This window comes from Bison bison, unplaced genomic scaffold (assembly GCF_000754665.1).
Source record: "Bison bison bison isolate TAMUID 2011002044 unplaced genomic scaffold, Bison_UMD1.0 scf7180017864057, whole genome shotgun sequence".
Lineage (NCBI taxonomy): Eukaryota > Metazoa > Chordata > Mammalia > Artiodactyla > Bovidae > Bison > Bison bison.
The window spans coordinates 6,442,311-6,459,601 of NW_011494629.1; the positions used below are offsets into that span (position 1 = coordinate 6,442,311).

Here is a 17,291-nt window from a genome sequence, read left to right on the forward strand (position 1 = left end):
ACAGATGAGAAAGTAGGAACCCTAGGTGCAAGCCCCAGCCCTGCAATTAACTCACAGGAGTATTGTGTGGAGTGGATGAAACATGGTGTGTGAAAGTAGGGTATCTTCCCAAATTAATAATTTGTATAACATTTTAATCCCCAAAGCCTTAACTTTACTTGCACTGTCTCATTACCCCTTCTAGTACCAGTGGTCAAGGTCAGCAGAGTCAGTCATGTCAAAGAGGAAGAGGAGGTGAGAGGAGGACCAGGACTCGGGTCACTTTCTGGTTATCCTTCTAGCAGAACTTTTGAGTTTTCATGTTACAGGGAAGACAGTTCACGGCTCACATAATATGAAGACCACTTGGCATATTTCAGCTAAAATCAGGTTTTAATGTTAGACCAAGTCACCAGCAAAAAGAAACTTCTAAATTAAATTTTCTGTAGGAAGATTTTGGTCCTGAATCCTTATTTTTGGGGTCATGATGCAGATGGCATGCCGACACTCAAATGCAGTCTTTTATCACTTTCCATAAGAAAAGAAGTGGCCTTACCTTGTCTTTAACGTCCAGAGGGCATTTGTTCTCATTGAGAAATTTCAAGGTATCTACGTGGCCATGCCGAGAGGCCCAGTAGATGGCATTGGATCCACCCTGTACAAAAACCAAGGCAGAGTCATGCTCCCAGATGGATCTGAACACACACATCACTCAGTTGCTATATTTCTTTTCCTGTGTGATGGCAAACACCAAAGGAGCAACTCCCAAGAGGAATAAAACCCCACTTCAGTTTCTGGTTTGACAAAGGGACCAAGGTTATGTAAGACATGAACATTCCAGAAAGCTGGGTGAAAGGGATACGTGAGCTTTCTATATTATCTCTCTAGATTTTTTTTTAATCTAGAATTATCTCAAAATAATTTTTTTTATTTTTTCCCTAAAACCTTCATTTCAACTTCCAGTTAGAATTCCCCATATTGTCAAGGGCCAGTTCTAGGCTATTAACAGTGCTGCTGAAAGTCTATGGAAGCTGATGACAGATCCACTGTAACGACAATTAGCTGGTCATCACTTGTGTCTACACTCCCAGTGAGGTATACACCTCAAAGCATATCCTCCTTATTCTGTTACCCTAATAAACATGTGGGAAAATACATTTCTGATGAGATTAATTGGATAATGAAAACTTCTCCAAATATAACATCAATTAACACCGCTGAGTCAATGTGATCAGTAAGGAGTCAGTCTGGGCAGGGCACAAAGAAAGGCAGACGCTGAGTAACAGAGCCATGAGGAAGATCAATGTTTGCCTTTTCCCTTATAACCTGTTAGACAGGACCAGACTACTTAATCAGTTCATCTCCCTTTACAGGAAACTGAGAAATGAAGTAGGGCATATGTGGTATTTTTCTCTGTTACCTCTATGATTAGAGACATTTGGAAATACTTAAAAAATAATTCCTTTTGCAATAAAACAGAATTATGACCTTATCCTGGATGTCAATTCTTGAGCCTCTCTTAATGAGCAACTGTAGTATTTGAATATTCCCACAGCCAGCAGCAATAAGTAATGGAGGAGTCCCATGCTGGAAAAGGCAAGAAAAAAAAAATACAATTTTTCAGGTTTGATAGGAAAGGAAAAGCCTAAACCAGCACCGCTGCCCCAGACGCCTTCCTGTGTTTCCACAGACACAGACCTGCCCTGCCTGACAAGAGTAGACACAGGAGGAAATGGTAGCCTGCCCTCTTTTGGATTCACAACCAACGGTGACATTTTCATTTGCAAGATGAGTACATATAAAATTTCATGGTTAGAGGGGCATGCTAGCTACATATAGAAAGGCCTTGTGTGAAGAAAGGCCCTCAATGCACAACGACCTTATTTCTAATTCAATTCACTTTCTAAGCAGAAGTGATTTTCCCCACAGTATGGAGTTTACACAGGAAAGACGAATGGAGAAGCAGGTGGGTTCTCTCCACCTTGGACTTGGAGGAGCACAGTCACTATGACCCCTGACCCCTACTCCCCCTGGCAGGACAGCATCAGACCTTGTTGGGCTGGTTAACGTCGTAGTTGGACAAGGAGCCCAGGAGGTGCTGCAGGCCTGGGACATTGTCATCGTTGATGGCATGGATGATAGCTTTCATCACAAAGGAGTCTTCCTCATCCTTGAGAGAGACACGGAAGAGGGAAAAAGGTTTACACAGCTGGCTGTGGTGCTCCTTTTACCAACATCAGAGAGACTAAGGCTCATATGTTAAAAGGAGCCTTCAGGGGGCAAGTAAGCCATTTAATCCCCAAATCTACCTGGTCATGAAGGGAAGCAGGAGGTCACCTTTTGCCCCTCCCACATTGGGAACTAATACCACCTACTATTTACCTGTGACTTTATGTCACCTGCATTATAACCCAGACAGCAAACAGCTCTGAAGATTCAGATTTAGGACAATGATTGACGACAAAGTACTCTTTGTGTTTATCTTAGGAATCTTTCAAAACATATTGTTCCAGAAACCGCTGTAGAAAATTTCAGGTGTAACTCAGACTCTAAAACTATTGAACCAAGGAAATGATGTCTTTGAATAAGAAAGACTTACTTTGCGATTTTTGCAATTACAGATTGTCATTTTTTGATTACTAGAAATTCCTGTATTCTATAACATAATAAAATTCTCTGAAAGTTGGTCACAATTTTTTTTTTAAAGGTCTTAAAAGGGGGGAAATGTAAAAATAAAGGCCAGATAAAACAAAGTAAAATGGATGCATTTCTATTTATAAAGAGAAAATAACTAGATACTATAGAACAATAAATTTACTAAATTTTTGCTACTTGGTCAAAATACTTTCTTAAATATATATAATAAGATATTTGTAAAATATGGTAAATTAAAACCAAAAACATAAGCTAGAAAAATTCCACACAAAAGTTTTGGACTTATAGAGGTACAGCTACTACAATTTCAGATCTGGAAAAGCATAGCTACAGAGGCTGAACCTCTGCCTGTGGGGGTGGGATGGAGAAAGCATTTCTCTGAACTCTGCTTTCTCTTTATAAATCTGAATTCAAACAAGCTTCACAAGGGCTGTAATACTATTTGTAGAGAATACATGTTGAAGATTACCATTGGTTTTCCTTTTCAAGTTGAAGACTAAGAGACATTTGTCTGAAAGCGAGAGTGACGAGAAAGGGGAGAATGGAGGACCAGGCAGGTTGCTGTAACACCTCATGGTCAACAGGACACTGAGATGACATGAGAGAGAACCTGAGGGCTGCGGGGGCGGGGGGGTCTTCCCACCTGGAGCTCCTTCACAAGCCCAGGCCCTCTCCTCCCCTAAACTTTTCATCACAATGTATTTTCTTCCAACTGACTGTTCTGTGATTTTAATTTATAAGATTTAATCATTCTCATCACTTGACTTAGATTAATAGTTTATATCTTGTCTTGGTTCCATTGTCACCCTCAGACAACTTCCCAATCCAGACTTCTTCCTCTTCTTCCCCTCTCTTGCATCTCTCCAACTTCTTTTTTTTTTTCTTTTTAGTATTTCCTAACTCTTTTCATTCTATAAGCCTAGACCTGGAACTTGAGTAAAACTGTTAGCTTCAGGGGATTAAAAAAAAGAGCTGGTGCCTGCTGATATGTGACCTTGCCCTTGGAGTCCCCAGATTCCACTCAGGAAGCCCTGACTACTCAGTTACATGAGCCCGCAGGTTCCCACAGAACCACCCTTCCTGCCTTTTCTGGAGTCTCCTTTTCCTCCGGGGTTCACAAAGTCCCGTTGTCTGACTGTCAGGTAAAGTCTTGTTGAATTTTGATGTGTCCACTATATCTCAACAGTTAATCTATGATTAGGTTTCAGTTTGGATTAGGGAAAAAAATTGTGCAGTTGTTCTCAAGGACCTTTGGAAGTTGATACAATGTCAACAAAGAGAGTGGGTTTAGCCTTCTGATCTACCATGAACTGTATCATCAAGCCCCACTGCACTTGCCCTGATTTTCTGCTGTGTGTGTTCGTGTGTGTGTGTGTATGTTCGGAAGCAGGGCTGTCTGTCCCTTTTGTACTATTACAGTTCAAGATTCTCCAAGGTCAGTGGAAACAGAGGGCTCTCGTTTTAGTTCATGAAAATTAGATGCTCTCTCCCCTTTACTGGCCAGCCTCTCTTTTATCAAACTGTGTTGGAGGGGCAGAGGAGGGTGGGAAGGTGGAGGTTGGAGGTAGTGGGTATAGCCAATCAAAACAAAGAGGAAAAAGGACCAAAAAGTATAGAGTACATCAAATCAGCCATCCCAACTCCCTCTTCGAGAGGAGGAAGAACAGGCCTGACATTTCCAAGATTTCAGGTTTTCTGGGTTGCTGAACAAGTCAAATAACTTAAACATTGTAAATACACAGCACTAAGAATGAATCTATCCAGGGAAAAGGATTGCTTACCAGAGTATCATCGCTTCTGGCAACACTCATGTTACTTCTGGACAAGAATGACCTGGATAATCTTTGGCACAGTGATATCAAGCGAACAGATTGCTTTATTAAAAAAAAGAGAGAGAGAGAGAGAGTGAATAAAAGGCAGGGAGAAAGGAGGAGAGAGAGCTTATGTAACAATACTCAAATTAGTGCAGATGACAAAGTCTTTTGAGATAGCATTCACTGCTGACTGCACATACTCTTTAGGGGTGGGCAATCCCAGAAGCAGGTTAAATTATATTTGCTTAAAGAAACTTCTAAAGGTCTTATAAATCAAGACAACAAAAGAGAGATTCTCCTTCTACATTTCATTATCAAACCATAGAAGTGGACATGTCTGTTCTCTCTCCATATTTCACTCTCTACTCTTTGAGGAATGTGATTTTACCTTAACAAAGCCTATGGACGTCCCCCCTTGGAGAAGCATGGTAGGCAAGGGCCCTGTGCCTGTGGTGCCCAGGCAAGCTGGTAATGGCAGGCAGTGTGACACTCAAAACTCTTACAGATGTTGGAAATGAGCAGATGGGGTACTTTTTTGCCAATGGGACAAACACCTCTGCATTTACTCTCAAAGGCAGAAGCAACATGTAAAGACTGTGTGTGTGTATATGTGAGAAAGAGAATGAGAGAAAGAAAGTTATGGTGGTTCACACTACATTTTAAGTCATATTTTCAGGGGTTCTTTGAGAACTAAGAGTCAGGTCTTGAGTAATCTATTGCTGTGGTCCTCATCTCTATCAAGGCATCCCAACCTGATGGGCATGACAATGAGGTATACCTCTGGGCCAGTGATGAGGAGACATGGCAAGTACCTGCTTCCTCTGGGCTTGACATGACCCTGTGCACAAGAAGCCATCCTGTCCCCCTCTGAACCCTGAATTTGTATTTGTTCAAGTTGGATGGAATGTTCTTTAGAGCCACATCTTTCTCAGCCCCTGAAGAAACCATTAACACTGAGAAGAGATTGTAGCAAATGCTCCTGGCCCACCCTACCCTCATCTCAACCACTCACAGACCAAAGCTGGATTTAGAGAACCATTTACACAAACTCTGGGATAATCATAATGCCATGCTGCTTACCACAAGGAACAAATCTATTTAAAATGTGGTTTGTTGCATTTAGAAAAAACTGCACTATAATTTTATTGTACTGATTTAAAAACGTGCCTTGGGAATGGCTTTGATTTAAAAAATAAATGTAAGATTACATGTAAAAAGAAGAGTTAAATAGGACTGAAATAATATTTTTGCTTGTGTTTGAAAATAGAGTAATGGTACAGATGTGAACTTGAAAAAAGGATGCACTTTTGCATTGCTGATATCAGACATGTACCCTCAGCAGAGAGAACCATATAGGAAACTGAATTAGTTAATTCCTTCAAATCAAACTATCTTACTTTCCATTTTTTCCGGGCTGCGAACTTCTTGAATTTCTCCATGTTTACTGCCGATGCTTTTCTACTAAGTGCTTGTTGGGTATCTTTAGGCTAAAATGAAAATTCAAGACAATTTAGAGCTCTCAAATTGACAGAAATGTGTTACATGACAACTTCTGGATACCTCTTACTATTTGGGATGCTTACTTATTCACCTTGCTAAAGTAACAAAACCATTGGGATAATACAGCAGATCTAGGAACCTAGTCTCTGAAGGCTAACTTTTGTGCCTAAAGATTTGAGAAAAATCCATAAAGACTGGGTCTTGGGGGAAAGTTGAAAAGTTAGCTTGGACCAAGCTGAATAAATAACTCTCCATAAAAGAGTCTGGGAATGGAATGATTCATGGTGAGGCCATGTTATGAGACGCTGTTATGTTATAAACTTAACATCGTCAAGTAATTTAGAGCTGTTTGAGACCTCAGAGGTTAGCAAACTCACTCTATCCCACAGCATTAAAATCCCTCCTCCACTGCATCTTTTTCAGAAGGCCGTGAAGCTCTACCTCCAAGAGAAGCAGATATCATTGCCTTCCAGGGAAGCCAAGGTAACTGCTGGGAGCTGGCACAGGTGGAGTTTGCCAGCTGCCCCAAACCTGCTTCTGCATTGCAATCCGTTTACTGGTTCCATGATTTTAGTCTGCAACTGCCATGCTCCCCCACCCTTAGTCCTTTCTGCTCTATCTGAAGCAGCTTTGATTCTTTAACCCAAATGCCAACAGGCGCCAGGCAGGTAGGTATATGTATGGTGGAGGTGACCCTGGCCTGGCACAAAAGCAGCAGGGTAAGAGTTTCTGGCAGACTTGTGGAATGAGGTCTCAGTGTTGGCAGAATTTCAGATTTTTCAAGAGAAGCTGGGAATCTAGATTTGATATCATATTTAAATGCTTAATTTAATTCAAAAACTTAACAAAAATAGTGTTTGGGCTAATATCCCATAATCAAATGCAAAGTGGTTGAGTGGCTCTGCCCTTCAGCTTCTCATCACCATCCTGCCCTGTGGTAGTTCACTCCTGTCTACCTCTGTTATCATGAGTATTCTCTCAGCTGCCTTAAAATACGGCACCAACAGCAAACACAATACTCCAGACGTGGCCATGGTTAGAAGCCACAGTGCCACGTGATATCCTGTGTTGTGCTTAGTCACTCAGTTGTGTCCGACCCCATGGACTCTTTGTGACCCCATGGACTGTGGTCTACCAGGCTCCTCTGTCCACGGGGATTCTCCAGGTAAGAATACTGTAGTGGGGTGCCATGCCCTCCTCCAGGAGATCTTCCTAACCTAGGGATTGAACCCAGGTCTCCCACATCACTCTTTATCATTTGAGCCACCAGGGAAACCCAAGAATACTGGAGTGGGTAGCTTATCCCTTCTCCAGGGGAAATTTTCCAACCCAGGAATCAAACCAGGGTCTCCTGCATTGCAGGTGGATTCTTTACCAGTTGAGCTACCCAGAAAGCCCAGGGCAAATGAATTCCAGGACACCCTATCCCCAGACCAATTGCAATATGCAACTCACCTTGATCCAGGGATGCTGCAAACTATCTTGAATTGTCATTCTCTTCCTTTGTGGGGGGGAGGGGAAAGAAAAAAAATGCAGTGACCATAGAAGCAAACATTAAGGTTGGTTCCATGCCGGCTGGACCTACCAAGCAGATGCTCTGGAAAACGCAGTTCGGGGCCTGCTTCACGGAAGCAAGCCGAAAACGAGGTCAGTCTTTGTGTGATTATTTCACTGTGCCCACCGGGACTGAAAGGTACAAGGGGCCCTGCCTGCATTTGCTGAAGCGTTTCACGTGGCATGCTTCTCTTTGCCAGGTGGAAACAACCAGCGAGGAATAAACACGGCTATGTGCACAGGACAGATGCTAACCCTCGTCTAGCTGAGGCCACGGCTAGGGAACTTTTAGGAGTAAGGGACACTCACTTTGGATCCTTGACGAGGAGTCTTCTTATGAAATCTTTGGCTAGGGCGCTCGTATTACTGAAGTACTCTTCCTCAAATTCATAGTTGACGGCAGATACGTTCGCTAACGTTTCTTGCTTACTGTCTCCGAGAAACGGGGAGGCCCCACTGAGGCTGTTAATAAAGCGGGCATAGAACATGAGTAAGTCTTCCTACTGTTATCATGCTGCTCCTCTAGTATCTGATTAGGAGAATGAGGAATAACAGTCTAATCTGGTGCTTGAGCAGTCACTTCAAAATTCAATTACATTTTACGGGGCGTTTAATTGTCATGCACAAAAGCTTCAGCTTATGCAAAGGACACATTTAAAAAGTTAATTTAGAATAGCGTTTAGTAGTTTATAAAAGAAAAACCTTTGCTATTTTCTCAGCAGTGATGGGCTGTCAAACTTTCTTTGGGTGATTATGTTGCAATTTCTGATGACTCATTTCAAATTAAGAGAAAATGTGTAATTAGTATAAACTAAATGTGTTCTGGAGGTGTAAAATGATTATGTGTACATAAAAAGCATGCGTAACCTGAAGTGATCAACACGGCACATAGTTTCAAAGAAAAAGGGGAAGAACACAAATAGTGAATTTGGGTACTTACAGAATATAGGTTATTACCCCAATACTCCTAGACGTGAAACAAGAAGAAAAACAATATCAGACAAATAGTAAAATAAATCAGAAAAATGACAACATTAATGACATGTTCCTTACCACATATCTGCCTCAAGACCAAGAGGTTCATAGTTGACTATCTCAGGAGCTATGGGGAAATGAATGCACATTTAGTTTTGGAAGGAAGTGAACCAACAGAGTCTAATCTTCATGTATAAATCAGAAACATGTACCAGGGAAATGATGCTGTAAGCAGGGGGAATTCTGCCAGCATAATGTTCATGAAAAACAAATAGAATGGCCATAGGAATGAAGAAAACTTACCAACAAATTCTGGTGTCCCAAATATATTTTTGAATTCATTTCCAAAGTCAATTTTATGGGCCAACCCAAAGTCAATGATCTTGATCCGAGGCTTGGGAACATTTCTATCCAAAAGCATTATGTTTTCGGGCTTTAAAAAGAGAAAAATAGTACCGCAATGTTCATAGAAGTGTTATTCACAGTAACCAAAAGGTGGAAATAACATGATGTCCACAAAACAGGGTCTATCCATACAATGGAATACTATTTAGCCTGAGAAAGAAAGTAAACTTCTGACATGTGTGTCAAAATGGATGAACCCTAAAGATATTGAAATGTCAATCACAAAAGGAGAATGTTGTATAATTCTAGATACTTATATGAAGTACCTAGAATAGGCACAATCATAGAGACAGAAAGTAGAATGATGACTGTCAGCAGCTGGGGGTAGGAGGACTGAGGACTTAGTGTTTAACGGATACATAGTTTCAGTTTGAAAGAACAGTAAATTCCAGAAATAGATGGTGGTGAAGGCTATGGTTTTTCCTGTGGTCATGTATGGATGTGAGAGTTGGACTGTGAAGAAGGCTAAGCCCAAAGAATTGATACTTTTGAACTGTGGTGTTGGAGAAGACTCTTGAGAGTCCCTTGGACTGCAAGGAGATCCAGCCAGTCCATTCTGAAGGAGATCAGCCCTGGGATTTCTTTGGAAGGAATGATGCTAAAGCTGAAACTCCAGTACTTTGGCCACCTCATGCGAAGAGTTGACTCATTGGAAAAGACTCTGATGCTGGGAGGGATTAGGGGCAGGAGGAGAAGGGGACGATAGAGGATGAGATAGCTGGATGGCATCACTGACTCGATGGACGTGAATCTGAGTGAACTCCGGGAGTTGGTGATGGACAGGGAGGCCTGGCGTGCTGCGATTCATGGGGTCGCAAAGAGTCGGACACGACTGAGCGACTGAACTGAACTGAACTGATGGCTACACAACTATGTGAATAGACTTAATGCCACTTAAGTGCATACTTTAAAGTGGTTAAAATGGCAAATATTATATTGTGTTTATCTTTCCACAATCCAAAAAAAAAAATACTATCATGTTATGCTGAGGACAAGATGGCAGTGTAGTTCTTCCTCTCTCCTGAAAAAACAACAAAAAGTAGGGATAAAAGAGGTTACAAGAGAACACCTGGAAAAATAAATGCCTTGGTTTAGGTTCTCCCAGAAACAGATCCAGAAAGGGATTTGGCTTAAGTGGGAGGGGACCCCAGGGCAGCGAATGGGAAGACAGAAGGAAGGAAGCTGACATAAAGTGTCTTATCAAGGTGGGGGTGACTGGAGCAGTCTCTTTGGAAGACTCGGGGAGAAATGGTAGCACTCAGAATTTTCCAACTGAAGCACAAGGAAGCTGGGGTATTTATCCACTATCTCCCCAGGTCCACTGCTAAGAGCTGCTTCAGTGGGTATTTATGCTTTGGCATTTCCAGCTCCCAGCAGCAGTCTTTGGGGTGTGTGCCAGTGAGTACTGGGGGATCCAGATGTGGTCTTGACAGCTCTGCTACAGTAAATATGGAGAAAATCTTCCCTTCTCTTACATCTTATCCTAGCTCCAATGACAGGAGTCATTCACTTGGCAATCCACCACACACTGCTTGGTGATAATCTTCTCACTGTTTTGGACTGTACCCTGAATCTTATATTGTCACTTCTGTTGCTCATATGGATGTCTTCCCCTCCCAAAGAGACCATAACCTCTGTGATGGGTGGGAGTATGACCTGCCCCCTCCCCCTTTTTTTTTATTGCTGATAATGCCTTGCCCCTAGTCAACAAAGACCCCAAGTAGACAGTCTCAGAATCTGGCTTAATTGATTGCCAGACAGAGTCAGCCCAGAAGCCTTTGCATCAAGAAAGAGAGTAGAGATTAAAATACCTTCCATCTTATATGATAATAACCACAGGTAGAGAGAAATGGAGCAGCCAGTGGCTACTCCAGGCTGAAAATATCCCATAACTAACAGCAGCCCCCTTGCTTAAAGACTTGGCTGGCAAGAGCCCTCAATTCTTCCCTAAGAAAATTCTAGAATGTGATGATTAATCCTAAGCCTCTATTCCACACAATCGTTAGGAACTGCTGTAGTAAGCATGCATTATACACTTGCTGATTTATACTGATAACTGTTATGTGTTAAACCCCTCTAGGGAAAAAAAAATACATGTATCTCTTTTGGGTGCCTCCATTTTTCCCAGCAAACAAACAAGTGCTGTGATATGCATATGCTTTCATCTGGTTTACACCACACAACGTACCTTAAGATCAAAGTGGGCAATCTGAAGGGAGTGCAGATAGTAAACACCATTAAGAATTTGTTTGAGAAATTCAGTTGCTTCCTCTTCAGTCAAAGATTCCTTTTCAGCTAAGAAGTCAAACAGCTCACCACCTGCAACGCTGAAAACCAGGAAGCAGAGGTTACTGATGACAGCTTCTGTCTCCTATTGATTTGTTTTCTCAAAGACGATTTGCACACTCAAACTTCTGGCAAGAAAATAGCGTCGAGGACATGCTGAAACTGCTAAGCAAGGAATCAGAATTCTCTGTGCTTCTCATTGTTGGATGACAACTCTGCATTCAGGTATGCTTGTGCTTGAAAGCAGCTGGGTATTGCTCTCCTAATCTGCTAGGTTCACAAATGGGGGAGAAGCAGAAATGTGATGGAAAAAAAAAATCAATGCGTCTTTCAGACATCTTATTCAACATATTCATATGTGAAGTCTTAACTCACTGATTGGAAAAAAAACCCTACAATCCAACTTCGTGTAGAATTTATAGGATATATCTTCCTAGCCCAGTCAGAGACTACCTGGAAACTTCAAAATCTGTATGTTAGTCAATTAAAAAAAAAAAACAACAAAACACTCACATTACAACCTATGGCCTGACAATCAGTGTTTGTTTGTATATTCTGTATTTGTATCTATGAAAATACTTTTATATTTATAAAAATCACAAACATACACAGAATTGAAATGCCTGTGGTTGCTGGGGATTTATCGAATCTGTCTCCTTGGCCAGACTGTAAATCCCTGGAGAGCAGTGGTCAGCCTCCGGCTGTGGGCCCACTGTACGTGTGCTCCCCACTCCTCCCACAGGGCCAAGCACACAGCAAGAACACAAAACTTTTTAATTAAGTAGATGAATGAAGAAACTCCCCTAAAAAAATCCACAGTAGTGATTAATGGCAAATAACAGAGAACTTGTAATAAGAGTTTTTATAAGTTGATCTTTATAGAGTTTAACCATACATTCACAACACAATAATTAACTGTAATTATGCACATAACTGTGTGTGCATTATCTTTCTTTCAGCAAGACAGCTCCATAAACATACCTACCACATCTACATCCAGAATAAGAAAACTGGTGCTCGTGAGATTAAACTATAATGACAAACAAGCTGCTTTCACAAAAGAAGTTTGAGATTTTGCCCCTTCACCCTCCAAGTCCATGTTTTTTGTAGCCTGGCTCAGGAGCCACTGGCAGCAGAATGGCTTGGGGTGTTTTAAATATGCAGATTTGGGGCATCACTTCCAACCTGCTGCATGAGTTTCCAAGAGTGGGGGACCAGGAGTGCAGCATTTTAAACAAGCACCTCAGGTGATTCTTGCACACGTGCTAAGTCGCTTCAGTTGTGTCTGACTGTGCAACCCTAGTGTTCCAGGCTCCTCTGTCCATGGGATTCTCCAGGCAAGAACACTGGAGTATTGCCATGCCCTCTTCCAGGGGATCTTCCGGATCCAGGGGTTGAACCTGCGTCTCTTGCATCTTCTGCATTGGCAGGCAGGTTCTTCACCACTAGCACCACCCGGGAAGGCTCAAGTGTGATTCTCAGCACACTAAAAACAGAGGACTATTTTTCCAAGTGTTAATGACGTCCTCCTGTTTCAAGGCTTATACCTGAGGATGTTTATCTGGAGGGGAGGGCAAAGTGACTCCTCCACCCCTGGGGCCCGAGGGCATTTCTGCCGCAAACCACAGAGCCTGAGCCCTGCCTGGGGGGCAGGGGCCTGGTGTGGCCCTTGATAACACCACTGTCTGCACCCTCCCAGTCTTGCTCCCCTGGGCCATGGGGCCTCACACTGGCTCCCTGCTCAACTTTATGGAGCCCTTTGCTTCTCACTTTTTTGTTTTATTCCTCTTAAAACCAACAAAACAGAGAGGGGGACTCCTTCAACTATAGGGAACAAAAAGGAGGAAAAAATGGGAAACTGTGAACCACCTAATGCTGAGAAAGTCACTCTACGGTCCTTTTGCTTCTTTGCTCTCCGGCCTGCACGGCCACCCCTTAGGTAGACACTGCAGGTTGCAGGATGGAGAGATGGGCCAGAGTCAGCCTGTCACACTCAAATCTTAATTCTGTGGCCAAAAGGTTATTCCTTTGTGCTGAGCCTCATTCTTTTCATCAAATGGGAATAACAGGACTTACTACTTTGAGGGTTTTGAAGGTTTATGATAATAAATATACATAAAGCCCATGGCAGGCAGGTCTGGCATGAGGCTGAGGTGTAGGAAGTAGCCTGGTACTATTATAAAGGAAGGATCCATGCACCTACGCTCCAACATGAAATCCCCTTCCTGCCTGTTCCCCTCTCCCCCTTCAAATCCACTCCCTACACACTCAGTTGTGTCTGACTCTCTGTGATCCCATGGACTGTAGGCCATCAGGCTCCTCTGTCCATAGGATTTTCCAGTCAAGAATACTGGAATGGGTTGCCCTTTCTCCTGGAAGAGGAAACCTGATGTGCTCAAAGGGAAGGGACGTGTTCAAACAGCTCTGAGAGCTGGTCCAGTGAGGCATTCCAGAGACGGTGTAACAGCATCTCCCACCTCCTTCTCTGAGCTGTGATCTTGCGTCTGGTTCCACCCCCTTGAATCTGGGCAGGTCCATCACAGCTTTGACCAATTAGACATAGCAGAGTGATGCTGTGTCAGCTCTGGTGTGCTTTATCACAGGCCCAGGGCTTCCATATCCCACCTCCTGAATCCCTCCTGTAAGTGTGATGATCCTAAAATCACCCTGTAGCATGGAGAAACCCTTGGAAGATGAGATGACTCATAAAGAGGGAAAGAGGCAAAGAAGCATTGAGCAAGGAAGGAATCTTGGAAGTTAGACTGTCCATCTGAGTCCTTCCAGAATTCCTGATCCATTAAATGCAATGGTCGTTTTAATTCTCTATGATGGACACCATCATATGAACTCAGCCCACATTTCCCTTGAGCAAAGACCTACTCTCCCCAATGCTGTGGATCGAAGCAGCATAGCCCCAACCCCTCATCCAGCAGGGCTCATCTCTGCTGCAGAACCGCTGTCCAGGGTCTTGTTCTTTCCCTGGAAGCCCACAGCCAATGGCTACTGTGGCAACATAAACCTGAGGTTGACTCACTTCTAGAAATAGTGAGATACTAAATGTTTTAGGCTTTATGGGTAATACAGATTCTGTCACAACTGCTCAACTCTATCCACTCTTCATTTCATCATATGGAAATGAAGAGTGGAACTGTGTTCCAATAAAATTTTATTTACATAAACCCTTACTTGTCTCTTGAGAAACCTGTATGCAGGTGAAGAAACAACAGTTAGAACTGAACATGGAACAACAGATTGGTTCAAAATTGGGGAAGGAGTATGTCAAAGTTGTATATTGTCACCCTATTATTTAACTTCTATGCAGAGTACATAATGTGAAATGTTGGGCTGGATGACTCACAAGCTGGAATTAAGATTTCTGGAAGAAATATCAACAACCTCAGATATGCAGATGATACCATTCTAATGGTAGAAAGCCAAGAGGCACTAAAGAACCTCTTGATGAAGGTGAAAGAGGAGAGTTGAAGAAAAAGAGAAAAAAGCTGGCTTAAAACTCAACATTCAAAAAATTAAGATCATGGTATCCAGTCCCATCACTTCACAGCAAATAGATGGGGAGAAAGTGGAAACAGTGGGCTTGTCTTGGGCTCCAAAATCACTGAGGACCATACCTGCAGGCACAAAATCAAAAGGTGCTTGCTCCTTGGATGAAAAGCTATGACAAACCTAGAAAGCATATTAAAAAGCAAAAATATCACTTTTCCAACAAAGGTCCATATAGTCAAAACCATGGTTTTTCTAGTAGTCGTGTATGGACTTGAGAGTTGGACTATCAAGAAAGCTGAGCGCTGAATAATTGATGCTTTTGAATTGTAGTGCTGGAGAAGACTCCTGAGAATCCCTTGGACAGCAAGGAGATCAAAAAATTAAAGGAAATTAATCATGAATATTCACTGTAAGGACTGATACTGAAGCTGAAGTTCCAGTACTTTGGCCACCTGATATGAAGAACAGACTCATTGGAAAAGACCCTGATGCTGGGAAAGATTGAAGGTAGGAGAAGGGGATGCCAGAGGATGAGATGGTTGGATGGCATCATTGACTCAACGGACATGAGTTTAAGCAAACTCCAGGAGATAGTGAAGGACAGAGGAGCCTGGTGTGCTGCAGTCCATGGGGTCGCAAAGAGTCAAGAAATGACTTAGCGACTGAACAACAACAAAACAGGTGGCCACCTGTATGTGGAAAACATGCTCGTTTGTGCACCCCTGATATAGAAGCCAGGTCGTCCCAGCCCAATTTGGGGCAACTCTCAAGGGTCATTCTGGCTTCAGAACTCCGTTGGGCCAGCCAGGGCTGAGCTGCAAGACAGTTCCTTCCTCTCCCTTGGAAGAATTAATTCTAAGAGCAGTTCTTCAGGAACATCCTGTACATTCTACTACAGCCCAGAGTCTGCTTCCCAGGGACACGCCTTGCACCCTGCTAAATGTGGAGGTAGTCTGTTACACAGCAGTAGCTGTCTGGAACACTCCCCATCTTGACTGGGTCTGTTTCCTCTGAGCAGCCAATGGACATCAGGTTTACCTCGAAAGGCTGGCCACCTCATGCCCTATTCAGTCGTCATGTCCTAAGTAACTTAACTCTAACAGTGCTTCCTGACCACAGAAGTGAGAACTGGGAACTCCCTCCTGGAGTGAGGGAGCAGACAGCAAAGTGGCAATGCTGTGAGAAAGGAAGCAGGGGTCATCTTTGATTTTCTCCATCTACCCTCAGCCTCTCCGTCTACTCTCAGGCCCTTTTCAAATTCTGTGTTGTTCACAACGAGGTCCACACCATCACTTGTGCTGGGAGCCAAATCTTTCGGCTAGACATCAGGAGGGTTAGGACAGTCACCATCTCACTGCACCTGGACCCATCACTGACTTCCTGATGCCCTGAAGGTCTCCCCTATATCCTCATTCTCCTTCATGCCAGTATGGGAAGGCTGATGTTTTAGCCAAGGGCCTCCACTTACAAAATCTTTAATCAATAATCAAAATAATTGAAACTAAGTGATTCCAGCAAAGGGTGGGAAGAATGATAATCATCCCTTGTTAATTTACCCCCTGCTTGTTCCCCTAAACTCAGAAGATAGAAAGTGACCTGATATTTTCACATAAACTTTCACATGCATGCTTTGAGCCAGAACTCAAATGCTTACAATGCCATTGCTGCACAGCAGAATACTGTTAACAAGATCAGTCAAAACCCTAGTATTTTCACTCTTTGTTCCAAATTGTACATTTTGCTTAAGAGGAGGAAGATTGATGGAGAGAGGGGAAGAGCAATCTGTACAGTAAATATAGAAAGTGAGTTTCACCTTCTTTATTAGGGCTTTGAGTCAGTGTTTTAAATTATAGCATCATAATAGAAATTGTGTGGAATGCATGTTAATAAGCATAGGCTGTTTTCATCAAGAGCTCTGGAAAATACGAAGGTTCACTTTCCTCCTCATGACTTTCATCAAACACCAACGCCTTCCCTGAAGCTACTGTATCTGAATGTCATCAGGACATGTTCCAGCTTTAATGATGAGGTGGGCCTTCAGAGTGACCTAAGAGAAATTACTATAGGATTCCAGTTTCTAAAGTAAAACACTCTTCAGGGTCCCTGACTCTTATTAGGAATTGTCCAAGATATAACAAGACTTGATTTTGGACCAGATTTGGTCATAATCTAAACTTTAAGGGACTCTTGACTATAAGTTGATAAGGCTTTTCAAGGCACATGCCGTGATTCTACAGTGTTGGATTGGATTTCTATGCTGGTGGCTTAGAGCAAGTCTGAGTGGTTGTTGAACTGGGGGCCATTCAGGAACTGAGTATGCTCTGCCAGGGCACACCATCGGGGGCCTGGCTGGCTATCACACAGAGCCCTGGGAGGTGGCCTGGCAAGCGGACTGGATGGGCCTCATCACACAGGCCCCCACTCCTGCTTTGGCCTCAGGCTGTGGGTGGACAGAAAGAAAGAATGGAGGTCACGTCACTTCTCTGCACCTCAACTTGGGTGTCGGTACAATGAGAGAGTTGAACTGGTAAGTGACTCTCTAGCCTACCGTACATAACAAGAATTGGGAGGTTTGGAAAAATGCAGTTTCCTAGAACCACTCCCTGAGGTTCTGGCTCA

The 17,291-nt window shown here is 42.9% G+C and overlaps 1 protein-coding gene across 7 annotated transcripts in view; it reads right to left on the minus strand.

Moving 5' to 3' along the window:
• DAPK1 (death-associated protein kinase 1) overlaps positions 1-17,291 on the minus strand; it is a 212,614-nt gene that overhangs the window by 49,326 nt on the left and 145,997 nt on the right. For all 7 annotated transcript variants that reach the window (XM_010836052.1, XM_010836049.1, XM_010836047.1 and 4 more), the window contains exons 4-14: positions 11,071-11,209; positions 8,781-8,910; positions 8,556-8,604; positions 8,443-8,469; positions 7,812-7,964; positions 7,404-7,449; positions 5,846-5,935; positions 4,416-4,508; positions 2,030-2,149; positions 1,468-1,566; positions 536-634 (exon numbers count right to left, since the gene is read on the minus strand). In XM_010836052.1, coding sequence (XP_010834354.1) covers positions 536-634; positions 1,468-1,566; positions 2,030-2,149; positions 4,416-4,508; positions 5,846-5,935; positions 7,404-7,449; positions 7,812-7,964; positions 8,443-8,469; positions 8,556-8,604; positions 8,781-8,910; positions 11,071-11,209 — 1,045 coding nt within the window. The remainder of the gene's footprint in view (positions 1-535; positions 635-1,467; positions 1,567-2,029; positions 2,150-4,415; positions 4,509-5,845; positions 5,936-7,403; positions 7,450-7,811; positions 7,965-8,442; positions 8,470-8,555; positions 8,605-8,780; positions 8,911-11,070; positions 11,210-17,291) is intronic.